The 27,536-nt window shown below is 49.4% G+C and overlaps 1 protein-coding gene and 1 long non-coding RNA gene across 2 annotated transcripts in view; one reads left to right on the top strand and one right to left on the bottom strand.

Moving 5' to 3' along the window:
• Positions 1-4,965: 4,965 nt before the first annotated feature.
• On the top strand, positions 4,966-9,961 carry LOC101546292 (cytochrome P450 2D17-like). The gene is made up of 9 exons (XM_004610550.2): positions 4,966-5,211; positions 7,080-7,251; positions 7,546-7,698; positions 7,772-7,932; positions 8,217-8,393; positions 8,520-8,661; positions 8,850-9,037; positions 9,347-9,488; positions 9,574-9,961. Exons 1-9 carry the CDS (start codon positions 5,023-5,025, stop codon positions 9,750-9,752), a joined length of 1,503 nt encoding a protein of 500 aa, XP_004610607.2. The 5' UTR covers positions 4,966-5,022; the 3' UTR covers positions 9,753-9,961.
• A 2,388-nt stretch (positions 9,962-12,349) lies between these two features.
• Positions 12,350-27,536, bottom strand: part of LOC129405613 (uncharacterized) — a 41,492-nt gene continuing 26,305 nt past the window's right edge. Inside the window, exons 3-4 of the long non-coding RNA XR_008630687.1 lie at positions 16,681-16,757; positions 12,350-12,416 (exon numbers count right to left, since the gene is read on the bottom strand). This is a non-coding gene — a long non-coding RNA (uncharacterized LOC129405613). The remainder of the gene's footprint in view (positions 12,417-16,680; positions 16,758-27,536) is intronic.

The following is a 27,536-nucleotide window of genomic DNA, read 5'->3' as shown; positions in this document are numbered from 1 at the left end:
GTTGGGTGTTCACCTTTCACGCGGCTGACCCGAGTCCAATTCCTCCGCCCCTCTCAGAGAGCCCGGAAAGCTACTGAGAGTATCGAGCCCGCACGGCAGAGCCTGGCAAGCTACCCGTGCATATTGGATATGCCAAAAACAGTAAGAATAAGTCTCTCAATGAGAGACGTTACAGGTGCCCGCTCGAACAAATCGATGAGCAACGGGATGACAGTGAACAGTGAATCACTTTATGTATAATGCTTTTCCATTTTCACAAAATCCAGCAAGTATTTTTTCTTTTCACCTTTGTATTTGCCATCATATCCCAGATATCACCGAGAACCATTGTGGTGAGGTGCTGTCCGATCCTTCCAAAGAGTTTTTTGTTCTAGCTCTTATAGTTAGGTCTGTAACCTACTCAGGTAATTTTCATACAAGAATTTAGATATGGGTCCAGCTTAGTTATTTTGCAGTTAGATATTGAGATTTCCCAACATATGCTGAAAAGACAGCCTTTTCCCCCAATGAGTATTTTTGGCAGTCAGCCCAAAATTCTGACCTTATAATGGGTTTCATTCTTGGTCTCTATGCTGTTATCTGTCTTTATGCTGACATCAGTGTTCCTACAGAACATTGTAGTGTGGTTTCTGATATCAGAAACTCCTCCAGTGTAGTTCTGATTGAAGTTCTTGTACCATGTGAAATCCCTATAAATTCCATACTTTTAGGGGGTGGCAGAGTGTTGAGGGAGCCCAAGGGCCACCCTCAGCAATACACAGCCTCATGATACAGAACTAGAAGCTGGAAGTCACCAGGGCTGCCCTCAGGCATGCACTCTAGGAGGCTTCCACCTATCACCCAGCTGCACCATATGTTTTTAAGGAATTTTTCTATGCAAAGTCACTGGATACTGGTAGGCAGAGAGTGCAGTCCATCTGTAGATCACACGTTTACATGACTTCCCAGTCCACGGGTGTCAAGCAGCCTCTCATTTATTGGGTTCTGCATTTCTCAGCAGTGATTTGTTTTCATAGTCCTTTGCCTCTCTCTTCTCTGTAAGTCACTGTTTGCTTCATTCCATTTTCAGACTGTGCTGTTTGTACAGCCATTGCCAGCTGACCTTTGTACACAGGTTTCTTACCCTGTCTGATGCTGGCTTTGCCCGAGCTCTGGCCGGTCTGTTCTGGAGTGGCTGGCATCGACATACATGGTCGTTGTGCTCCTGATCTCAGGTTGGTGCGGCTGCTTCCAACTTAGAGCCTTTTTCTTTCCTCTCCTATTGTTCTAGCAAGGACCTTCAGAATTCAGTTGACTGCCAAGTTGTAAAACTAAACAGCCCACCAGAATTTGGCATCTGGAAAGAGAATTCTCACACCCCTCAGGAATGGCTTTTGGTTTGAGGGCAAGAATGTCCATTTCTGACTCTTTAGAGGAAAAAGCCTAGGCACCTACTTTTGCGAATGAAGCCGGGTGTGAGCCTGTAAACACTAGTAGGCGAGGGGAGCCAGAGTACTCCTCAGTAACCTTGAGCCCTTGCACACAAGACGTGAAGGCTAAGAAAAGTTGTAAATGTTCAATCTTTAAATTAATTTTTTAAGCTTTTTAGGTCACACCCGGCAATGCTCAGGGGTTACTCCTAGGTCTGCCTCAGAATTCCTCCTGGCAGTGCTCGGGGGACCACATGGGATGCTGGGAGTCGAACCTGGGTCCACTGTGTGTAAGGCAAACGCCCTACCCGCTGTGCTATCTCTCCAGCCCCTGTAATGTTTTTAAACAACTTTTGCTTTACTTCCTTTGTGGGCTGTACCCACAAAGCGGTGCTCAGGGCTTACTCCGGGCTCTGCACTCAGAGGTCACTCCTGTTGGGGGTCAGGACTCAGGGAACCACATGCAGTGGTTGGCCACTTGCAAGGCAAGTTCCCTACCCACTCCCTAGCCACAAGCTAGGGTGTTAAAAGTGTGTTCAACACCCACAGAGAATATCACAGCAAAGACTGGGAGACTCAGTCACAGGCATATTTGGAAATCTGTTGTTAACCTGCCAATCATTAACCCACAACTCCCAAGAGAAGAGACTTTGGTGTCACAGGAAATAACGTTGTGACCATAGAGTTGGTCAGAAAAATCACTAAGGGACCGGAGTGAAAGTATAGTGGGCAGGCTATTTGCCCTGCACATGGTTGAGCCGGGTTCGATTCCTGGCATCCCATATGGTCCCCCCAGCATTGCCAGGTGTAATTTCTGAGTGCAGAGCCAGGAGCTAACCCTGAGCATCGCCAGGTGTGACCCAAAAAGAAAATTAAAAAGTCACTGAAAGAACCAGCAGGCACCATTAAACAATCATGAGCAAGCCCTGGGGATCAAAGAGAATCTGATTTCCAGAGGCCGGGTTATTTCAAGTGTCTTGTTTTCAATAAAAACTACCAGGACAGGGGCCGGAGCGATAGCACAGCGGGTAGGGCGTTTGCCTTGCACGAGGCGGACTTGGGTTCGATCCCCGGCATCCCATATGGTCCCCCAAGCACTGCCAGGAGTAATTCCTGAGTGCAAAGCCAGGAGTAACCCCTGAGCATCGCTGGGTGTGACCCAAAAAGAAAAAAAAAAACTACCAGGATGGGCAAAGGGAGAGGAAAGTATGACCAATCCAGAGGAAGAAGCCGAACGGAAGCATTCCCTGGTGTGGAAGCTTTTAGCCAAATCCAGACCTGAGCTGAGTCCATATGTGTGCAGAATGAAGACCATCTCCACAAACTGGTCATTTGGGATATGAAGTGTCACCAGTGGAAGGAATATCCGTGAGAGAGAATTAGCCTGTGGATGTGACTCAGTAGTGATCTACATCCCTGGCATGCATGTGAGCTGGGCTTGATTCCACAACACTGCAAAGACAATGAATAAAAAGGACATAGGATTTTTTTTTTAGAAGAAAACCAAATACAAATTGTCCAATAACTGCAGAGGTTCATGGAACTCTCTGACCAGATAGAGAAAACAGGTGAGCATGAGGCTGGCTGACAGTATGAGCCTGAAGATCAGAAACAAGAATGAAGAACAAGCAATGGAAACTAGGACCTGTGAGATGCCTTCAGGTGTAGAACACACACAAGGAGGTGGAGTGCAGGAGAAAAGCTCAGAAGGAGTATCTGAAGAAACGGTTGTTGCAAACTCCACAGGCAGCATGAAAAGCTCTCCAACAACAGAGGCTTTTGTCCAGGAAATGCTGGGACAGGCACCGGATGCTGATGCTGTGTATGTGTCTGTGTTCCAATGTCTGAGGCTGGGTGCTTTGAAGGGTGTGAATATTTGTGTGTTTGCAGGCAAGGTCTGGTGACAGAACGCAGTGTGAAAATTTAAAAACAAATTAGAAGATGAAGGCAGTCAAGGGGTTGGTAGGGATGTTGCTCCCCTCCCAGGTTCCTGTCTCATCAGGAAAATGCAGGGGGCCAGCCCCGGGAGGGGAAGGGTTTCTGTCCCTTGGCCTTTTCTCCCCTGGACAGCATGGCGACCGCCACCGTTCAGAACCAATTGGACAGAGAGGTAGGAGTTTTCAGTGACGGGATGGGATGCATGGGGAATCCTGTGATGGGGGAGGCAGAACCGGCCCTGCCTCCTGCCCAAATGAGACCCTGAGCCGTCGCCCATGAACAGCTCCTCTGCTCCTGAACAGCCATGATCCCAGCACCACACAAACCAATCTCAGAATGCAGCAGCTGCTGGCAGAAATACCTCTGGGCTTAATACCAGAATTCCAAAACTGGGCGGCTGCTTTCAAGACCATGCAACATCATATGCTCTTTGTTACCAACAACAGAAAACATACAATCTAATGATGCCATTCCGACAGGTCTGACTGTTGGAGGAAAAACTCCAAATAATGATAGAGAGTTCCTTGTCGGAAATTGAATTTAATCAAAGTAAGGAAAGAGTAAAGTGAAAATCATCTGCCACACAGGCAGAGGAGGAGTAGGAAGGGGGGGAATGCTGGGGGTTTTGGTGGTGGAACATGTGCACTGGTGAAGGGATGGGTGTTTGAGCATAGTATGACTGAGACTTGATCCTAAAAGCCCTGTAACTGTTCTCATGGTGACTCAATTAAAAAATAAATAAAAAAAAAAACTACTATACTAAAAGAATTAAAAAAAAAAAAGAAAATGCAGGGAGCCCCAAAAAAAGGCAATCAAGAGGGTCATTTGACATATCTACGGGCAGGATCTCTTCCTGAGATGAGACTGTGACCACAATCAAGCCATGAGCCTAAGGGCCAGGAGACAGTACAGCAAGTGGTTAGGGCCCAGGCCTAACGTGCTCCCAAGCTGGGTATGATCCCCAGGACCACATGGTCCCCTGAGCATTAAGAGTGGTGGCCCTGGAGGCCCCCAGCACTTGCTGGGTGGCCCAGATAATGCATCGAAATCCTTGGGATCACGTTCTGAATGGACAGCCAGACCAAGAATGGCCAGCAGGGCCTCTGTCTTCCTGGCCTCGACTTGGGACACCCAATAAATCAATAAAAGACAACCTGTGGGCCCGAGACCAGAAAGACAGTACAGCAATTGAACATCTGCTATGCATGCTGCTGACCTGGGTTTGATTCCTCATGGTCTCCTGAGCCCTGCCAGGAGTGATCCTGAGCACAGAGTCAGGAGTAAGCCCTGAGCATAGCCAAGGGCAGCCCACAATCAAACAAACAAAAAACAATAACCTGTGGGCCTAGAGGAAGCTGCAGGCATCAGAATCGAGCAGAAACACCAGCTCCTCCCTCAGGGTCCTGACAAGTGCTGAGCCAGGACCGGGAGGGGTCCAGTTTCTCTCCTGTACTCTCTGCAGCGGGAGAAAGCCCAGAGAAGGCAGAAGGGACAGGACTCAGTGGACGCCCAGCACCTTCCCTAACCCCATCCTGCTCTGTTATATATTACACCCATATCTGAGTGCAAGGGACAAAGGGCAAAGGGTAGTATTACTCCCTTTATAGAAAGATTCACAGTAGGAATTCAGAGACTTCCTGGAGTAAGTAAAGCTGCCAACAGAACCAACACAGCCATGGGGCTGCTGACTGGAGGTCTACTGGAGCCACTGGCAGTGGCCGTGGCCATCTTCCTGCTCCTCGTAGATTTCATGCATCGACGAGTATGCTGGGCCCCTCGCTACCCGCCAGGCCCCTGGCCCTTACCTGGGCTGGGCAACCTACTGCACATGGACTTTCAGAACATGCACTATTCCATAAACCGGGTAAGACAGGGAGGGAGGAAGAGAGGGAGGGTGGAGAAGGGGGAGGGGAGAGGGCGAAGGGAAGGGGGGAAAGGGGGAAGAGGGAGAGGAGGGAAGGAGGGGAATGGGGAGAGGGGAGAGGAAAGGGGAGGGATGAGAAGGAGGGAAAAAGAAGAGGGGGAAGGGGAGGAGGGAAAGACCATAAGGGGGGTGGTAGAGCACATCCTGGCACCCCTGACCCGGCAAGGGGTTGAAAACTAGATGGGACAAGAAGCCAGGCCTAGAAGAGGCAGATGGACAGGATTCCTGGGGGAGGGCCTCATACAGGCCCAAAGACAGCCTGGACTTTGCCTAAAAGTTCAGAGAGGCAAAGGCCTGCCCATGGGGGGCGGGGGGGGGGTTGCTGCTTGGCAGCCTGCTGGGGTGGTGATGGGGAGCAGGAAATGCAGCTCAGAGAAGTACAGTGACCTGAGTGAGGTCATTTCCTCTGGGGGTCCCTGGCCCTCACTCTCCCCACTGTGACCACAGTCTCCATCTGTACATGGGACACTGACTAGCCCACTGACAGTTCTGAGGACATGGGTGAGTCCTAACTGGAAGGCCCCATCTGTAAAACATACAAAGGCACGTGTGCGGGAGGGGGTGATGTGATGTGTGTCGAGTTGTTCGAGGGCTCTCAAGGCAGCGTGCTCTCTCTCTCGCCGCTTGCATTTGGTGCTCTCATGTATGGACCAGATCGGGGATGGCTCCTCCTTGTGCTCTGCTTCTGTGTGTGCCGCTGTGCTCTCTTCTGTCTATCTCTATCTCTGTAGTCTCTTCTCTGGTCTCCTCCGACCTCTCTCTATCTCTGCTTCTGTGTCTTCTCTCTGCTTCTGTGTCTTCCCTGTTGCTTCCGTGTCTTCTCCTGTGTCTTCTGTCTTGCCTCCGTTTTCTCTCCACTTCTGTCTCTTCTCCTTGCTTCTGTCTTACCTCTGCTTCTTCTCCCTCCCTCTGTGCCTTCTACCTACTTCTGTTAGTCTTAGTTTACATAACAATCACATAGGGCAGTAAGAGAAAGGTGGGTTGAATATTAACAAATCAACAAAGAGGGGTAAAACCACTTCTCCAGGAGATTAACAAAATCGCATCTAAGGATATTAGTCCAGATTACTAGGAGATCAGCTCAAGGGTGGGATCCAAACAAGGGTGTGTGGACTTCTTCCTTCCTCAGCTAGTAATCCACTTAAATAGTTATAGTAAATTTACTTCTAATATTTCTGACAATGTCATTCTGTATGAGCAAAGAGATATATCAAACTTAGAGTTTGGTTCTTCCTGAGGACACTTCACTGTATATTCCAGACCACAGTCCTCAGGTCAGGTTAGTCTTCCTAACCCCAGCAGGGTCCTAGTCTCGTTGTTACTTTTGGATCATGACAGTATTTGTCTATGACCATGTTCTCAACTTATAGTTGAGTATTGTGGTGCTTTGGCCTGGCCCATTTCGATGCCAGGGTAGCTCACAGCTTGCCCTGGGTCCATTCCGTCCCTCATTGGGACCCTGCTTTTGGGGTGCTAGGAACAAAGGGCAACTGAGTTGAGAAAGCAGATGCCCAGGAGTAAATATTATTGGAGTCAATCAGCTCCCAAGTTCAAAGCATAATATTAACTGTCTTCCTGTGTCCATACAGAAAGAACGTTGCTTTAAGGTAAACTAAGTTCCCTGCCGCAAGGACAAACCCAATGTTATCCTACACCCATCCAAAGTGTTGTTGCCTGCAAAGTGACAGGACAAATAACGCCCTTCACTGCTTACTACAGGCACCCAGGCATCCCCCAAACAGTCAAGAGACTGGGGTGGGCAGCTGGAAGTGCTGGACCTGACAAAAGCCTGTGTCCCTTCGCTGCAGCTACGGAGCCGCTTCGGGAATGTGTTCACCCTGCAGATGGCCTGGACACCCGTGATAGTGCTCAACGGGCTAGAGGCGGTGCGTGAGGCGCTGGTGCACCAGAGCGAGGACACCTCTGACCGCCTTATTATACCCATCACTACCTGCTTTGGTTGGGGCCCCCGCTCTCAAGGCAAGAAATGGCTTTCCCGTGGCCTTGAGGGACTGAGCCACAGAGGGACAGGTTCCCGGCCAGCCTCGCCCTCTTGAGGAGCAGTAGCGGGGCTGGCCAGGGAACAGCGGGAACTGTGTGGAGCAGGAGCTGAGCGACATTTAGGGTTGAGTGGGGCCTTTGCAGAAGGGTCGGAAGCATTGGAGTGGGTAGAGGGGCCAGAGCCGTCCTACAGAGGGGTCAGCTAAAAGTGGGCAGTGTCCTGGTGCATAAGCTTGGGAGAACAAACCCACCACGTGCCCATCTTGCCCCCAGGTGTGATTCTAGCACGCTACGGGCAGGCATGGCGCGAGCAGCGGCGCTTCTCCGTGTCCACCATGCGCAACTTCGGCCTGGGCAAGAAGTCACTGGAGCAGTGGGTGACCGAGGAGGCCGGCTACCTCTGCGAGGCCTTCAGCGACCACGCTGGTGAGTGAAGGGATGAGGGTTGCGGGACCGGGATCCCGAGGGAGGTGACCACTGACGTGCACTGCCCCTTCAGGACGCCCCTTTAGCCCCCGCCTCCTTCTGAATAAAGCCGTGAGCAATGTGATCTCCTCCCTCATCTACGCTTGCCGCTTTGAGTACGGGGACCCGCGCATTATCAAGATGCTGGAGCTAATGGACACAGCCCTGGGAGAACAATCGGGGTTCCTGGCCCAGGTACGGGAGACTAAACACATCCACTGAGGCCACTGAGGCAGAAATGGCTTTCCTGTAGAGTTGGCCCCAGGAGCAGGCTGGGTCCTGCACTTCCATCATGGAGCCAGTGCCATGCGATTTCAGATCTATCCTCTGTGCAGAGAGTCTGGGCCTACCCCTCACTCTACCCCACTGACCCCCCCGCCCAGGAAGAAATCAGGGCATTATGGGCGAGCCTGCAGGCAGCAGGATCCATGGACCACTGACGACAGGAGACCCAGATCCTTTCTGTTCCTGGCCCCCAGATTCTGAATGCCGTCCCAGTGGTTCTGAAAATCCCGGGGCTCCCTGCCAAGGCCTTCCCAGCGCAGATTGCCTTCAAACGCATGCTGGATGAGCTGATCACAGAGCACAAGGGGACCTGGGACCCCACCCAGCCACCTCGACACCTGACTGACGCCTTCCTGGAGGAGGTGGAGAAGGTGAGAGGCCACGGTTTCGGCTCGGTGCGGGTGGAAGCTGAGTTACCCAGTGAGCCCAAGGAGGGGAAGGGGGAGCAGAGTGGTCATCTCCTTCCTGGCACGAGCCTTTTTCTCTGCATGGTGCAGGCCAAGGGGAACCCCGAAAGCAGCTTCAATGATGCCAACCTGCACATGGTGGTGGCTGACCTGTTTTCTGCCGGGATGGTGACCACCTCAACCACACTGGCCTGGGCCCTGCTGCTCATGATCCTGCATCCCGATGTGCAGCGTGAGCGCCACTGGGCTGGGGGGTGGTACCAAACAACCAAGGGCACACCTGGGGCCCGAACCTTGGCTGGGCCGAGAGCTCAGAGGGAAGCTCAGCCTCCTGCCCTGTAAACTCAGCTCCAGTCCAGAATCAGGAGGGGCTAGAGCACAGGCCCAGCCTCTGACTCTCAGGGAACCCTGTCTGTCCAGGTCGTGTCCAGCAGGAGATCGATGAGGTGGTGGGGCAGTCGCGGCCTCCAGAGATGGGAGACCAGGCCCGCATGCCCTACACCATGGCCGTGATCCACGAAGTGCAGCGGTTTGGGGACATTACCCCAATGGGTGTACCCCACATGACATCCCGTGATATTGAAATCCAGGGCTTCCTCATCCCCAAGGTAGGCGGTGACCCCTCAGCCTCACACACCACAGGCCACCACTGGGGCAGGATGAGCCCCCCCTTTCCCCAGGGCCCCCTGTGCAGCCTGGCTGGCTGGGGCTGTGCAGAGGGTCAGCCCCGTCCCTCAGGTCCCAGGAGGATGAATGATGACAGGCCTGGGCCCTGGAGGGGGCCTTGCACCAGGACGGGTGGATTGAGGTGCCTGGGGAGAGGGGTCCCTGTCCTGCCCAGGGCTCAGGAGGTGCTGGGTTACCTGAGTCCAGGTGTGCCCAGCCGCTGCCCCACCCAGGCTGGCCTCTGTCCCCAGGGAACGACGCTGCTCACCAACCTGTCATCGGTGCTGAAGGATGAGACTGTCTGGGCGAAGCCCCTCCGCTTCCACCCAGAGCACTTCCTGGATGCCCAGGGTCGCTTCGTGAAGCACGAGGCCTTCATGCCCTTCTCAGCAGGTGCCTGCGGGTGCCCGGTGTCTGTGCCTCTTTGGGGCATCTTGGGGGGAGGAGCCCACACTCACTGAGGCTCTTTTCCCCACAGGTCGGCGCGCATGCCTCGGGGAGCCCCTGGCCCGCATGGAGCTCTTCCTCTTCTTCACCTGCCTCCTGCAGCGCTTCAGCTTCTCGGTGCCCGCGGGCCAGCCCAGGCCCAGCGACCACGGCGTCTTTTCCGGCATGGTGGTCCCGTCCCCCTATGAGCTCTGTGCTGTGCCTCGATAAGGGGAGACACCGTGCCCCACCTGCTCTCTGCTTTGATCTAAAAGCTCAATAAACCAATCTGGATTGAGGCCTGATCTGAATTTACCAAGTCCCCTTCCCTTTACTTACAGGCCCCCTCCCTACCCCAGATCTACTGAACCTGAACCTGACAACCAGCCCATATCAGAAGTGGGGATATTGCGCTCAGAAGGTGGCCCGGCCACTTAAGCCCTGAGGTCCATGGAGCCCCCATGTGGGTACTCAGGTTGGAAAGAGTTTGCTCCTAGTCTTGCTTTCCCTGAACAGGCTCAGAAACACTCACCTCATGGTAACAGGTAAAACTGCTCAGCCTGAGTCCACAGTCGGGGCAAATTCCACACTGCCCCACAGACCAGCACCCAGTGTGCACCACTGATCCCGAACCTTCACTGTCTATGACATGTCTCAGATGGCTATCGGGGACCCAAAATACAAGACTTAGATAGCAGGGGCCAGAATGCACCCTGGGTTCTGACTGCCGCCAGGAGTGAGCATGCGCAAAGCCCTGAGTCCCCCGAGAGAAGATCGCTGCCTCCCCAAGCCTAGAATATGTTTGTCCAGGCATCTGCCCCCTGGGAGTGGCCCTGGAGGCCAGGCTGCAGTGTGAGGGGGAAACATGTTTCGGCTCAACCAGGGGCACTGTCCTCTGAGCGGAGACTTTAGTGGGGCCTCAAGATCTACCCCGAGGCAAGAAACAAACTCCCTAAACCCACATGCCCTAGGGATAGTGGCAACCTTGAACCCTGTGACACTGGGGTGGCCTGATGAGCAGGTAGATGGGGGCCCTGGAGGACACATCCCTGAGTCCCTGTACTTCTAGCACCCTTCAGTCAATGAGGTGGCACTGGCCAGCTCTATCTCCCTACTCTGTCTTCTGGGCTGTGAAAAGGTGTTAGCCTGGAGTCCCACTGAGGGCAGGGACTGCCCGTTTCCATCTGTACCCCTACCCCACAATGGAAGGTTCTGGACTAAGCACACAGGCAGCACCTAGGGCTGAGTGCTTAACCACGTGTGGGCAGACACTCTGATGGAAGAGTTCGGGATGAGACCAGAGATCCACAGGGCAGAAGCAACCCAGGAGTTTGGCAGGATACCAATTGGACCCACCCAACAGCACCCCTAGGGGTCCAGTGATCCTTTCAAGGCCCCGGAGAGAGCGCACTCCCAGCCCCCGTGTGAGGGGCTTCTCTAACACCCAACCGGGGAACCTTCCCGAGCTATTCTCGCAGTCTACGGGCAGCTGGGGGCCAGGAGGCAATGGGCCTGCAGGGGTGTCCTCTGGCACATTTATTGGGTGCTTCACTGTTTGTGACTCAGAGTCTTGGGGATACCGGAGGCTGGGAACTAGTCCGGCCAGAACTTCCTCAGCAACAAGGGGACCAAGTCCCCAGGACTCTCCTCTTTGCGCTTCTCCTCAGAGGCCTCTAGAACAGCACAAACAGGCAGGCACTGTGGGTCCCCTGCCGGAGGAACCAACCCCAGGGTCCAGGGACCCTCTGACCCTGAGGGGCAAGTCACTCTGTGCTCTCCAGTCAGGAATAGTGGTTGGGAGTTCCCGCCCCCACCCCCCACCCCAGGCAGAAGCAGGAAGCTGCGGAGGCTTTCTCATGGGTCTCTGACTACGGGGCTCCCTCCCCACCCTCCAGGCAAAGGTCCGAGAGGAGCATGACTCTCCGTGACTTCAGCAAGGTCTCGGGATTGGGGGGAACATGGTCCTGCTTTTCAGGGTGGAGTCTGCTCTCCTACCTGTGGGATACACAGCGATCGCTTCTCGGGCCTTTCCATTCTCCTGGAAAGGAAACAGAGTGACCAGTTGGGCCAGTGAAAAAGAGGAAGTGGAGGCCTGGTTCACTAGAAGTCGGGGAGCTATGGGAGACTCTCAGCTGCCTGCTTCACTGGCTGCTGCCTGGTCAGTGGTCTCAGGGGTGCTGCACACCAGCCTCTGCCCCTCCCCACCCGCTGTGCTCTTGCTCCAGGTAACATTCCGGTGACCAGTCTTCTCCTCCTCCTTTCTGGGGTCCCTCCAAGCAGCCTCCTTCCCAGCAGGATTGTATCTATTGCCTCCTGCCCCGGGGCCTCACCTTCCCCTTGTCCTGAGACTGGTCACTCCCCTTCCCAAGGGCAGCATCCTTCTGCAGGGAGAAACATGAGGGCAGCTTCTGGGCCGGATGGTCCTGAGCATCCCGTCTCACCTCCCTGCACCAGCATTGTGGGTAATCCTGCTTTTCCGGGGCGCCCTTCCCTCCCTCCAGAGTAGTAGAGGGTCCAAGTTTCTAAGCAGGGGTGGAGGGACCCCGCCACAACCCCTGGAGCTCCTTGCCATGAGCTAAGCAGGGGCAGCTGGGGCCTCTTTGGGTTGCATGGCACGGCAACAGGAGAGTCCCCCAGCCCTATCCCTGTGGGGCTCACTGACCTCTGAGGCCCGCTGTGTCCCAGGCTTGACTCTGCGTCTCTGCAGAGGGAACCAAGAGAGAGGCTGCCACCTAGGATGCCCAGTGCTCCCCGGGCCCACCATGCCTCCCCCAGGAACTGAGCACAAGCCAGCCACTCCCAGGAACGGGGTGCCCGGCCCTCACCCACCTGAGCAGTCCGAGGGTAGCACTTATCCATCAGCCCCCACACTGGCCTTATGGTCTCCCCTTTGGGCTGCAAGATGAGAAGGAGAAAGGAAGAGGGGCTGAGGGGAGGCCTTAGACACCCGCTGCTTATGCAGACCCAAAAGCCCGGCAGCAAGAGGAAAACTCCAGGAGCAAACCGAAGTCAAACTACACTTGATGTCTTCAGAAATTAAAACTTTGCATGCGCACAAGAATAGAAGGCTCTAGCCTAGAAATGTTTAGATAGTACTACCTCTTTTTTAAGCTTATGTGACCAACAACCAGTGGTGCCAGGGGCCCAGGGCCATACCCAGTGGTGTTCAGAGAGTCCTGTGGTGCCTGGCACAGGCCCGTTACCTGATGTCACTTGAGCTACACCCAGCCCAACCTGTAGCTCTGTGGGGGAGGGGAATAGAAAACTCAATAAAAGTTATAACAGGTAAAGTTGAGGGGGGAAATACAAAAAAGAATAGGGAGAAGAAAACAACTAGATCTTAGTTTTTTTCTGAAATCTGAGACAGAGATTGACAGACTGGGGTGGATACCAAATAAATTTTTTTTGCCCACACCTGATAGTGCTCAGAGCTTGCTCCTGGTTTGGTGCTCAGGAGTCTCCTGGCAGGTCTCTGGGGACGGTACGTGTTGTTGGGGATTGAACCTGTTCAGCCTCATGCAAGGCAAGTGCCTTACTCACTGTACTAACTCTACACCCTAATTCATTTCTTTCTTGTCAAAGACATGAGTTTCCAAGAGAGGAGTTAAGTGTCCAGATTAAAGAGCAATACCCCAGAGCTTACTACTGATGCCTTTCAGAGTACCAAGGACAAAGAACTGGAAAATGGAGGCTGGAGTGATAGCACAGCGGGTAGAGAGTTTGCCTTGCACACAGCCAACCCTGTTTTGATTCCCAACATCCCATATGGTCCCCAAGCATGGCCAGGGGTGATTCCTGAGTGCAGAGCCAGGAGTGACCCCTGAGCATCGCTGGGTGTGACCCAAAAAGAAAAAAAAAAAACTGGAAAATGTCTATAGAGAAACAAGGTAAAAAAGGAACTCAACTTTCTTGTGTGTGTTTTTGGACCACATCTGGCAGTGCTCATTGTGCTCCGTGCTGGGGGCTGTGGCGGGGAGGGGGCGTCACTGCCAGCAGTGCTCAGGGGACCATGCGGTGCTGGGGATCAAATCCAAGTTTCTGGCACATAAAGTGTGCATATGAGCCCTTTGAACTATCCACCCAAGCCCCAGGAATTTGACTGTCTTTTAGGAATTCAACTTTCATCACACTTTTCAACACCAGTCTTTGAAGCTAAAAGACAATGTAGATCTTTAAAATCTGAGAGGAAACAATTTGCAGTCTCAGAATTCTAGAACTAACCACACTCTTATTCAAACTGAATTGAAACTTTGTGAGGTCCAGTGCCACCGCAGTTTCTGGCTGCATCCCAGCTGAGTACATGCATCACAGCTATAAGGACGCAAACCCCAGTGAGCACACCTGGAAGGAAACAGAGGTGACTGCAGCCAGGAGTGCGGCCCCTGGTGAGCATGGTGACCAGAACGCACACAAGCACAGGGCAAGTGAGAACCTGGTAGGTGTGTGCATGAGCACCCAACTAGAGGAGGGAAGCCTCAGTAAACACTGTGGCTGAGAGTGCAAGCATCTGACGCATGCACCCCCCTGAGCACAACTAAACGTGTGAGTGTCATAACCAAAGCAAGTGTGTAGGCCCCAGGCCACACAACAAAAAGGGAAGAGAAAGGGGGCTGGGGCTGGTGTTTTTTTTTTGTATTTTTTTTTTTTGCTTTTTGGGTCACACCCGGCGATGCACAGGGGTTACTCCTGGCTCATGCACTCAGGATACTCCTGGCGGTGCTCAGGGGACCATATGGGATGCTGGGAATCGAACCCGGGTCGGCCGCGTGCAAGGCAAACGCCCTACTCGCTGTGCTATTGCTCCAGCCCTGGGGCTGGTGTTTTTAAAGCAATCTCTAACAGGAATCAGGAAGTCCAGAGGGAAGTGAGGTACATGTGGAAGTGGCGGTGCAGAGATGTAGTGGTTACTCCCTCCCCCACTGCAGGAGTTCATGGATAATGTTTACATCTGAAAATCTGAGGCAAAGCAGGCTAAGATCTGTTTAGAAGCATTGGTTATTTTTTCTTTTTCTTTGCTTTATGGGTCACAACTGGCAATGCAGAGAGGTTACTCCTGGCTCTGCACTCAGGAATCACCCCTGGCAGTGCTCAGAGGACCATATGGGATGCTGGGAATCAAACCCAAGTCAGCCGCGTGCAAGGCAAATGCCCTACCCGCTGTACTATTGCTCCAGCCCCAAGAAGCATCGAAGTTTCAAATCCAAGGCTACAACTGGAGGATTTCCATGCTAGGTAAGTGAATCATAAACAGGAGGCTTGGGCCACCAGGACAGCAGTATTCCTTCCAGTGCACAACACTGATCCATCAAACTATGCACATATATATCTACAGTGGTAACAAAACTTTGATATGATTTTGATTTGGGGGTCACATCCGGCAGTGCCCAGGGTTAATTGTGGCTCTGCATTCACGATTCACTCCTGGCAGGCCCAGAGGACCATGTGGGATGCCAGGGATAGAACCTGGGTCAGCACATGCAAGGTAAGTGCTTTACCTGCTATACTATCACTCCAGCTCCAAGAAAACTTTTTTAAATGGAAATTTGGGGGCCAGGGAGACAGGACAGACCCCAGTCCAATCCCTAGCTATGCATCGCTCCTGAGCATCCCCAGGTGTGGGGTCTCATTCCCCTGCACTGTTGCCCAAGCAGCACCGCATCCTCGGGCATAGTACTGAACCACTCAGCCCAGTTGTCCAAGTATTGCTGGGAATAGTCCGGGGCCCCTGTTCACTGCTTAGGAGGCCCCAAAATAAACCTAAATAATCACTGTATCATTGTCATCCCATTGTTCATCAATTTACTTGAGCGGGCACCAGTAACATCTCTATTACTCTCAGCCCTGAGATTTTAGCATCCTCTCCTTACTCGTCTTTCCCAACGATTGGAGGCTCTTTCAGGATCAGGGTAATGAGACCTAAATATGCCTGTTTTTGGCATATCGAACACGCAGGGGGCAAGAGAGCACATTGCTCTCTTCTGGAAGCTTGGTTTTATAGTCTCTGGAAGTTGGCCGTTGGTGGGATTACATGGTGCTGGGGGCAGTTTGTGGGTGTGGCTGCCAAGCTACTAGAAAATGGGGGGTCTGGGTGGAAAAGGCCCAGTCCCAATCTGAGCAGGCTTGGAGATCTCAGCCCCGGGTCCTGCACACTTGGGTTCCTCTGCTGGTCCCTTCATGTGTCAGGCTTGTCTGAACATGTGGAGAGTGGCTTTGAGCGTGGCTGTGGCTATGCTAAATAAATAGATGGGAAATTAACCTTTATTAAAAAAAAATCTGCAAAGCTAGACTCAGTGGTCTCTATGGACTTAATGGGGGCTTTACAATGGGCTCCATGCAGAGCAAACTACTTGGTGTTTCTGAGTCACAGATAGGCTTGAACCCACGGGGATCCCATCTTACTGAGAGCACTGGATGAACAGTTGGAGACCTCCTGGGACCAGATATGGAATTTTTTTTCTTTTTGGGTCACACCTGGCGGTGCACAGGGGTTACACCTGGCTCTGTACTCAGGAATTACCCCTAGCAGTGCTCAGGGGGACCACATGGGATGCTGGGAATCAAACCTGGGTTGGCCGAGTGCAAAACAAACGCCCTACCCACTGTGCTATTGCTCCAGCTCCAGATATGAAATTCTGCTCTGTCCCCTTGGACAGTCTGAGTCCAGTCATTGCCATGGGAATCTTTTTCCCATAAGTGGGAGCTGCTGGGATGCTGTGACATTTCAGTGACATAACAAGTGGGCAAAAGAAAACCCAAAAAGAAAAAACAAGTGGGCAGCACACAATCAGCACACTACTTGGTGGGCACTCAGCAGGTCTTCTGTCCAGGCCTAAGAGGCAAGGCCTCCGCCATAGGTTTTTGGGCCTGAGACACTGAAGTATGCAACTCAAGCAAAGGTTCTGGGCCCCTCCATGCACTCACAGGAGTGCTGAACCCCTTTCCACAGATTCCACAGATACTCCGTGCTGAAGGGTACTGTTCCTTTAGGTCTAAAATGCTGCTATGGCAGACAGAAATGATCATAGATCCAGTACAGGAGGGGGCACCTCTGATGTCTCCAGAACAACCCCAGAACAACACATCACACACACACAGAGGATGATTCCTAGAGGTTACAGCAAGACTGCCTCAGTCTTCACATACCAGCAGACATCCCTACCTGTGATGATTCTTCAGAAATCTCATGTTTAGGGGATGTTTTCCTCACAGATCCCTGAAAACAGTAGTATACCACTCCTGGAAATAATGAAGGAAGACTTGTTGAAGCGTTTGAAAGTGATATCATTAAAAAAAAGTGATATCATTACTTTAAAATGTTTATATTTACAATACAACAAAAGTATACGCTCTTGGGGATCAAACTCAGAACCTTTGACATAAAAGACATGTTCTTCCACTGAGCTGCATCCTTGGTCCAAAAAGTCATCCAATTTAAAACAAAACTTGAAATGAAAGGGACCAGTTATTAGCTTTAAAGGTGTTAAGAGAGAGGATAATTTTCCAAAAAGTCTGCAAGCAAAAGCTTCTTGTTTGTTTGTTTTGTTTGCTTTTTGGGTCACACCCAGTGATGCATAGGGGTTACTCCTGGCTCATGTACTCAGGAATTACTCCTGGCAGTGCTCGGGGAACTATATGGGATGCTGGGAATTGAACCTGGGTTGACCACATGCAAGGGGCAAATGCCTTCCCCACTGTGCTATTGCTCCAGCTCTGAACAAGAGCTTTAAAAAATATATTTATTTATTTATTTATTTACTGGCTTTAGGGTCACACCTGGTGATGCTCAGGGGTTACTCCTGTCTCTGCACTCAGGAATCGCTCCTGGCATTGCTCAAGGACCATATGGAATGCTGGGGATTGAACCCTGGTCAGATGTGTGCAAGAAAAACACCTTACTCACTGTACTATCGATTCGACTCCAAGCAAAAGCTTTAATACCACTCCTAACAGGGCATGACATTGTTTCAGGTGTATTCTTTGTGTGTGATGGGGAGGGCAGAGGGCATGGGTATCAGGGACTTAAGAGATAATGTGTGCTCAAATCCCAGTTTCACTATAAAAGTGCAGAGGAGAGAAGGAGATCAAGAAGAATAGCTTTGAGCAGTCCCTGGGGAAGTGGGAAGCCTTGGAAGATCTCCAATGCGCAGTGAGCTACTGGTCACTGGAGTGGTCCTGAAGTGAGAACCCCTTTCCTGAGTCCTGCTGTCACCTTTTATTTGCCCCAGCATCTGAGCGCTTACCTGCAAGAACAAGGATCTGTACTATGTAGAGGAACTTGGAGAGCCTAGGTGGAAAGCAGAGCTGATGTGACACTGGAATTCTTATGCCCTGACCAGTGAAACTGGCTTTCCTTCCCCGTCCAAGCCTCAGGGCCTGCTCTACCAGGGCAAGTCCAAACATCTGGGGATCTGGGGATGAATCAATCTATTGGCTCTAAGAGGATCAGCCTGGGTTCTCTGCTGACTTTGTGCCTCTTACATTTCAAAATCCAAACTTAGAACCTGGAGTACACACAAAGACCTCTGCCCTTCCCTTCTCCTTCCCCCCGCCCCTGTTTACAGGTCCCATCTTGCTTCTCTATCTCCAGTTACTTGGTCTTGGCTGAGCATGCATAGCTGTTCACTCAGTGCTGGACCAACTTTTCTCCCCACAGTGTTCCAAATCCATTCCATGTCTGTAATGTTCTATTACTTCTTCCTCTTCAGGGACCACCCCCACCCCACTGCCTTGGGACAAGTAGAGTATCTTGGCACTGCCAGAATGTGTCTCCCTGCCTACACATGCACACACACATGCACACACTGGAAGGATGATTCCTCCTGCCAATATCAGACCCAATAGAGCAATTCTGAGTCTCAGATACAGAAGATCAGTTAAGAAAAGGGGAACCCTGTTTTCCCTCCATCTTGGGTCCTTTCTGGCCATTTGGGGCATGGTAGCAGAGCCCACCTAAACTTTACCTCTCTCTCAGGTAGCAGAGAACAAACACCATTTTCAGTCTAAAAAGAAAAGATGGGCAACAGTTAATGCACCACATAGTCTTTGGATCACATTCCCATTACCTGTGGTGGCAGGGCGGCAGTGGGTCAGAGGCAGTTGAGGTTATGACAAGTTTCTCTACCTCCCTTACTCAAACCAGTGGAAGGCCTGTTATTCACAGCTGAAGGTCAAACTGAGGATGAAGTGTGCCAAAAACTTGAAAAATACTCCCAAATTTCTACAGACTTCGGAGTCACAAACCAAAGTTGGCTTCACTGTCCTCATTGCTCAAGATGTGGGTCTCAGCAATTCAGAATGGGAAAAAGGCTTGGCACAGGATTAGAGAAGCAAGAGGGCCAGAGCAACAATACAGAGGTAGAATGCTTGCTTTGCATGCAGCCAACCCCCTGGGTTCAATTCCTGGCACCCCATATGGCCCCTCAATCCCCACCAGGAGTGATTCCTGAGTACAGAGGTAGGAGTAAGCCCTGAATATTGCCAGATGGGACAAAAAAAAGGTATAACTCTACTAAACAAAAATTTTATTATAATAGTTAATAATAACATTGAATAATAAAGTTAAAGATAATCAATATTTTATGTATTGGAGGGAGGGAAGCTTGAGCCATACCCAGTAGTGCTCAGGGTTATTCCCAGCTCTGTGTTTAGGGGACCATATGGTGCTAGGGACTGAATCATGGTCAGGGACATGCAAAGCAAGAACCTTAACCTCTATGCTACCTCATCAGTCTAAAAACTACCAACACTTTAATTTTTTTGTTTGTTTCGGTTTTGGTTTCTGGGCTGTTCAGGCCTTACTCCTGGCTCTGTGCTCAAGGATCACTCCTGGCAGGCTCAGGGTACCATATGGGGTGCTGGGGATCAAACCCAGGTTGGCAGCATGCAAGGTATGCACCCCACCTTCTGTACTATCACTCCATCCCATCCGACCAACACTTCAAAGTATTTTCTATGTCATGCTATGTTTTTAAAGTAAGTTTAGGAGTATTTGGGGAGATCCCTGGTCTACTTAAAGATACCCTGTATGAAATCCCTCACCAGCATCAAATTCTGCGGAAACTACACATGAAATCAGCTGGATCCATAAACTAGCATCAAAGACTGCACTTTGTTCTTCACCAATGTATTTCCTTCTTTTCCCTTTTTAGGTGGTAGGAGTGGAATGGGGTTGGGGCACACCCAGCCATGCTCAGAGCTCCCACCTGGTTCTGCACTCAGAGATCACTCTTGGTGGGCTCGGGGAATCACATGAGTTGCCAGGGATCGAACCCACATTAGCTGTGTGCAAAGCAAGCACTCGACCTGCTGTGCTATTACTCTGGCCCAACAATGCATTTCTTTTCTTTTTGGGGCAACACCCGGCAATACTCAGGAGTTATTCTTGGCTCTGCACTCAGGAATTACTCCTTGTAGGGATTGGGGATATCAGATGGAATGCCAGGGATTGAACCCGGGTAGGTCACGTGCAAGGCAAACACCCTAGTGGATGTACTATTGCTTCAGTACTTACTAATGTCTTTTTTATCATCTCTCACACCCCTTTGGCTCTTGTCCTGCCTTCTGACATTAAAAGATATTCTTAAGCATTGTGTGTTTGAAATTGAACCAGGTCCTCTTATAGATGGAAGGGGGGACCTGCTGAGACTCCTGAAGCTTACCCTGCCCCAGGATGCCACAGAGAACAGCCAACACAAACACTCTGAAAAGATATCTGAAGCTTAGCAGACTTCTTCTTCCTGATCACCCACTTCCCCAAACTTTCTCCTAACTTACTTTCCCATGCAGCCCTTAATAAACACATAATAGTCTAAGAATAAGATGGCTGGGGTTGAAGGACAGAGAGCACAAGGGTTAAGGAACTTGTCGTGCATGTATTCAATCCAAACTTATCCCGCACACTGAATACTGCCAGGAGTGACCCTGAGCTCAGAGCTGAGTGAGCCCTAAGCACTGTCCAGAGTGCCCTAACCCCAAAGCCCCACCAAAAAAAAAAAAAAAAAAAAAGATTGGTTTGGGGGACCAGAGAAATAACAAGCTGGGTATGTGCTTTGCATGCTGGAGGCCTGGGTTCAATTCCTAGCCCCATGGTCCCCCAAACACTGCTAGAAATAACCCTTTAAACACTAGACTGGGAGTAGCCTCTGAGCACTACTGGGTGTGACCCAAAACAAACAGACAAAACAAGTCTGCCCTCTTAGGTTACTACCACCTGAATAAACCTGTTTTCCTCAGACCCGTTCCTGTTTCTTGAATATTTGCTTTCAAGAGGCAAATCATCAAAGTTGGGTTAGGTATCCACTGAGTCTCCAATGTGAGTTGGAACCTTGTATGTCCTGCTAAACCTCCATTTCCTAGGTCTGCTCCCCACTCTCTAGTGGGACTATTTCAGAATATTTCATTAAAAATCATCTCCAGTTCCAGCTCTTCCTCCCTCTCTTTCTGCAGAGAACCCAGGCACCGTAAGAATGGAGCTCTCTCAACATCCTGCCACCAAGCTCACTTCTTGGCTTCTGAAAGACCATTTCCTTCTTCAGAGGAAAAAGCTTCTATCTCTGAGGATGATCCCCTGCTTCCTGCTCTCCACTGTGTCTGGGTTTCTCACAACCTGATATTGTTTAGAGGTTCCCTCTTTCACTTGGACATTTGGTCTTTCCTTCTGATTTCTTCTAAGCAGCATTTAAACACATGGCCTCTTCCATTAAAACATCTCTGGACATATCTGAACTCAGAGGTCTTCCTCAGCTTCCATCCACCTCATCTCTCCCTTCACATCAGTCTATAGGAGAGCATTGTCCTTGGTCCCTTCTCCCACTCAATCCCTTCCTGGTCCTATGAGCTCTGAAGCCTCTTATTATGTCCACTCCAGCTCTTAGTCACCACTATGGGGACCTTTCTCAACCTTGGCTCACTTCCTCACCCTGCATAGTACAACAGCGCCTCCCTTGAGTCACCTCTGAAAATACTGCTAACCATATTCTCCATGCAAGCCTTTCAATTATTTATAACTTAGAATGAGTGAAATTATCAGGCTTTTCTGAGAGTTTTGGAGTTTGGAGGGAGCGGATCTGAGTCCTGAGGAAGAAGAGGAGAAGCAGAAGGAGAAAGTCATGTAGGAGGGGACGCAGAAAAGTTAAGGTACTAGTCAAAAAGCCTATTTCCACCCACTTGATAGTTTACGGCAGGCAGCCTTTAGTGTCTGCTTACCAACTCTGCCACCCCTGACGAATTCAGCGATGTGTAGGGTATTCTTTGACCATATCTGTGTGCTGGCAGCCTGCTCCCCTTATGCTCCAGGACTGAGCCCGAGACGGGCAGTGGAGCCAAGCAAAGTCTGGGAGTTCAGTGCACAGCCCCTCCCTTTGCAGGGAGAATGGTGTCTGTGTGTGACATCATGTCTTAGGGGGCTTTGTGACAGGACCACCTCTCCAACTTTGGTCAGCACAGTTTGTCAGTTGCCTCAATGAGGGGAGATGTTTAAACATCCTTGTCAGCCAGAAGCAATCCTCTGTAGGTGACTCTTGGGCTCCAGGCGATATATCAGTCTGAACAAGCACCAACCAAGTGCCTACACCTGCTCAAAATTCCACAGAAGACTAGAGGTGTGTAAGTCCTGTCATGTAACACATGAGTGTATTTATGAATCAAAAGCAAAACATGGCCTGGCCATTCCTAAATGTCATCCATTAATTAAACCAGGGTCTGCTAAGCCTCCATTCTGCACTAGGAAGAATGCTGAGGGAGCAGCAAAGTCAACAAGGATCCAGAATCTGCCCTTGAGGAAACTGAAGAAATCCACAAACATCCTCTCACTCAAAATAATAATGTCTAGGGGCTGGAGCGATAGCACAGCAGGCAGGGTGTTTGCCTTGCACACGGCCAACCCGGGTTCGATTCCCAGCATCCCATAGGGTCCCCCGAGCACCAACAGGGGTAATTCCTGAGTGCAGAGCCAGGAGTAACCCCTGAGCATCACCGGGTGTGACCCAAAAAGAAAAAAAAAGTCTATCCTCTTCAAATTACTATAAAGTTGTTCACTAATTATCATGATCTGTAAATCATTACAAAATGGGACCAGAGAGACAGTATATTAGGTCTTGCACGTGGACAGCCTAGATTCAAGTCCTATCACTCCATATGGTACCCTGAAACCGCCAGAAGTGATCCCGAATGCAGAACCACGAGTAAATACTGGGCACAGTGGATGTGGCCCAAAAAAACAAAACCAAAAATTTTTAAAAATCACCAAATCATGGATGGTAGAACTAGAAGAGTATCTTAGTTCTAATAAGCATGAGATATTTACCAAGAAACACTATATTCCCATTCATAAAACATACTTTGGCCAACTGAAAAATTTTAATTCAATCCATGACACCACATATAGTCCACACTAGGTGTGACCCAAAAACCAAAAAATAAATTTAAAAGATTAAACTCATTTCAAGTATGTTCTTCAACTCACTGGTACTGGACATCAGAAACAGGAATTTCTGTAACTAGTTATAAAAAAACTCAACAATACACCTTAACAAGGGGCTGGAGCAATAGCACAGCGGGAAGGGCGTTTGCCTTGCACGAGGCCGACCCAGGTTCAATTCCCAGCATCCCATATGGTCCCCCGAGCACCGCCAGGCGTAATTTCTGAGTGCAGATCCAGGAATGACCCCTGTGCATCGCCGGATGTGACCCAAAAAGCAAAAAAAAGAACAATACACCTTAACAAAATGCACGGGGTTCTAAGAGAATGAACAGTGGGCAGGGCTTTTGTTTTTCATGTGGCATACCTGTGTTTGATCCCTGGCACCTCCATATGACATTCCAAGCAATACCAGGAATGATCCCTAAGCACAAAGCCAGGAGTAAGCCCTGAGCACAAATGGGTGTGTCCCCCCACAAAAAGCTGGAATGCGTGACCCAAAATGCCAATAAATAAATAAATAAAGGTAGAGCTGCCACATGAGTCAGTTATTACCACTCTGGGTTACTACCCAAAGGATATTTAAAAAAATGTAGACTGTGATAGAAAGGTATATTCACTCCAATGTTCATTCAATAATTACCTACAATAAAAAATATGGAGCAACCAAAGTACTTATTATAGATAATTAAAGACAATGTGCTATATTTGTATGTTGGAATACTATTCAGCTATTTTAAAAAAGATGAAATTAGACTGGAGAGACAGCAACATGGAATGAGAACATGTTTTGCATGCAAGAGATTCAAGTTCAATCCTCAGTATCACATATAGTTCCCCAATCACCACCAGGAGTAATTCCCAGTCACAGATCTGGAAATAGCATCTGAGTACTACAGATGTGACCCAAATCTCCCCCCACAGAAAAGAAAGAACAAAAGGAAGGAAGGAAGGAAGGAAGGAAGGAAGGAAGGAAGGAAGGAAGGAAGGAAGGAAGGAAGGAAGGAAGGAGGGAGGGAGGGAGGGAGGGAGGGAGGGAGGGAGGGAGGGGAGGGGAGGGGAGGGCGGGAGACTGGAGCAATAGCACAACGGGTAGGGCATTTGCCTTGCACATGGCCGATCTGGGTTCGATTCCCAGCATCCCATAAGATCCCCTGAGCACCGCCAGGAGTGATTCCTGAGTGCAGAGCCAGGAGTAACCCCTGTGCATCGCTGGGTGTGACCAAAAAAGTACAAAAAAAGAGAGAAAGAAAGGGAAAAAAATTGAAATTTTGCCATTCACAAAATGGAAGAAGCTTGAGGAATTTGTGTGAAGTGAAATAAATAAGAAGTTAAAAAAAAGACAAGTACTGGATTATTTTACCCATATGTGCAATATAAAAAAATAAAATAACGACAAAAATAAATTTCAAAATAAACCAGCAGAAACTGGTAACAGAACTAAGGTTACTTTAGAGGAAAACTGTGGAAATGGAAGATAAGGTGGCAGAGTATAGAAAGGTAATGGGAGGAGGGAAAATAATCCCTGGAAGGGATTAACCTACTGAACTACATTCATTAACTCTTTCAGAAAATGTATTGATTCCCTACTATGTGAGAGGCATCATGTGTAAATTAGAAAATTACCCAGTCATTGGGGCTGGAGAAATAGTACAGTGGAAAGGGCATGTGCCAGACCAGAGCAATAGTATAGCAGGTAGGGCGTTTGCCTTGCATGCAGCCGACCCGGGTTCAATCCCCGGCATCCCATATGATACCCCCCAGCAACGCCAGGAATAATTCCTGAGTGCAGAGCCAGGAGTAAACCTGAGTATCACTGGGTGTGACCCAAACGGCAAAAAAAAAAACACAAAAGGCAGGTGCCTATCCTGGGTTCAATCCCTGGCACACCATATGGTGCCCTGGGTATGGCCAGGACTGATCTCTAAGCACAAAACCAAGAGTAAACCCTGAATGCAGTTGGTATGGCCTAAAGGGAAAAAAGAGAATTGGGGCCAGAGTGATAGTGCAGCAGGTAGGTGTTTGCCTTGCATGTGGCCAACTTGTATTTGATCCCCAGCATACCATATGGTCCCCTGAGCACCACCAGGAGTAACTCCTGAGTGCAGAGCCAGAGGTAACCCCTGAGCGTGAGCATCGCTGGGTGTGACCCAAAAAGAAAAAAAAAATTAACCAGACACATATTTTGATCAGAGAGCTTATTTCTAATACTGCGCTTGTTTCACTTTCTTTTTAATTTGGGGGAAGTGGGGTTCTCCAATACAACACATGATCATGATGGTTGTCATTCCTATTTTTAATACATTTCCCTGTGCATATTTAGGGATATTCCCAATGCAATAAAAGTGAATAAGACATTGTTAAAAAGATAGCCTTAGAAAGAAATGCGTAGGGGCTGGAGCAATAGCACAGCGGGTATGGCGTTTGCCTTGCACGCAGCCAATCCGGGTTCAAATCCCAGCATCCCATATGGTCCCCTGAGCACTGCTAAGGGTAATTCTTGAGTGCAGAGCCAGGAGTAACCCCTGTGCGTTGCTGGGTGTGACCCAAAAAGCAAAAAAAAAAAATGCGTAAATAAATAGACACTAGAAGTACCAAGGCCTAAACAGAAACATATAACCTGAATAACTAAAGACATTGAATTAACTTTCCCACAAAGAAAACTGTCCACCAGCTTCAATAATGAATATGAAAGTTTTTAGAAAGATATAAGACCAATTCCACACAAACTCAACCCAGAAAAAGTGGGAACACTTAAAATCCCATTCCAGGAGGATACCATTATCTAACATTCAAAGCAGGGCCTGGGGGTGGAATATGTGCACTGGTGAAGGGATGGGTGTTTGAGCATTGTATAACTGAGACTTAAGACTGAAAGCTTTGTAACTTTCCATATGGTGACTCAATTTAAAAAATAAATAAATAAAAGCAGGGCCAAAGTAATAGTATGAGAGGGTAGGGCACCTGCCTTGCATGCTGACCCAGATTTGGCACCATAACTCAGGTTTAGTCCCCCAAGTCCTTCCAGGGGTCACTCTGAGAACAGAGCCAGGAGTAAGCCCTGAATATTGCCAGGTGTGGCCCCAAAACAAAAACAAACCAAAAATCCAAAGCAGACAAAGATTACATAAGAAATCTACAAAGCAATATCTCTCATAAACACAAATAATATAATTTTTATCATTTTTATTGAGACATGGGATTTAGAATACCATTAATTATACTTTTCATGTATATATAATTGCAACACCACACCTAACACGAGAGTGACTGCTTCCCTCCACTATGTGACACAAATATTATTAACAAAAATGTATTTATCTGAGGGGCCAGAGCAATAGTACAACAGGTAGGGCATTTGCCTTGCATATGGCTGACCCAGGTTCGATCCCTGGCATCCCATATGGTCTCCCAAGCACCTCCAGGAGTAATTCCTGAGTGCAAAGCCAGGCCAAAAAGCAAAACAAAAAAAAATGTATCTATCTGAAACCAAAGACATATAAAAGGGACTATATATGACTACAAAAGTAATTTATCTTCAGAAATGCCAAACTGGCTCACATTCAAAAATCAATCAACAGACAGGGTGTAGCTTAGCAGTAGAGCACATGTGAAGTCCTGGGTTCAATCTCAAGCACCTCAAAAACAACAACACAAACCAATACAACTCACTATGTTAACAGACTTTTTAAAGTCATGTGATTATCTCAATCACTGCACTTGAAAATGAACAAAATCAGTATCTGTTTCTGAAAAATAACAAAAATCTTTTGGCAAATGAGAAATAGTGGAGGACATGCTTAACCTAATAAAGGCCAGCAGTTAAAAAAAAAGAAAAGAAACACCTGGAGCGGGCCAGAGAGGTAGTATAGCGAGGAGGACGTTTGCCTTGCACACAAACAATCTGGGTTCAATCCCCAGCATCCCATAGGGTCCCCCAAGCACCACCAGGACTAATTTCTGAGTGCAGAGCCAAGAGTATCCCCTGAGCATTGCTGTGTGTGACCCAAAAAGAAAAAATGTCACAAAACCTAGAGCTACCAACATACTCAGTAGTAAAATATGGAGTAATTTCTCCCTACATTCAGGAATAATCCATGGAGGGCTGACCATGCCAATTCTATAAAACACCAAACTGGAAGTCATGGACTATGACAAGAATCAAGAAAAAGAAGCAATTTTTTGTGTGGGGGGGGTGTTGGAGAAATACCTAAATGAACTGGGTGCATGCTTTGCACACAGGATGCCCAGGTTCAATCCCTTGGCACAACATCATCCCCTGTTGGGGACTGCTCAGGACCCTGAACAAAAGAGGACCCCAAAACCTTTACCCTGGACAAACCAGAAAATTCCATTACCAGCTTTGCTTGACCTGAGGCACAGGTGCCCTTGTGACAAAGGAAATAGCCAAACTCAAGAGGTAAAAGTAGCCCAGGGCAGTTAACTAAGAGACGCCCCTAAGTAGAATACCTTCCTCTACCTTGTGCATTCCTCCTGCCAGATGCTCCTGCCAGATAGACCCTTGCCTTCCCCTCCCCACTATTTCTCAATCTACTCTTGAAGAATGTTGTAAGCCCACCTAATACACCCCGAACCTT

The sequence above is a fragment of the Sorex araneus genome, chromosome 6 (assembly GCF_027595985.1).
Source record: "Sorex araneus isolate mSorAra2 chromosome 6, mSorAra2.pri, whole genome shotgun sequence".
Classification (NCBI taxonomy): Eukaryota; Metazoa; Chordata; class Mammalia; order Eulipotyphla; family Soricidae; genus Sorex; species Sorex araneus.
The sequence above is the reverse complement of the archived record's forward strand: the minus strand, read 5'-3'. Positions and strand labels throughout refer to the sequence as shown.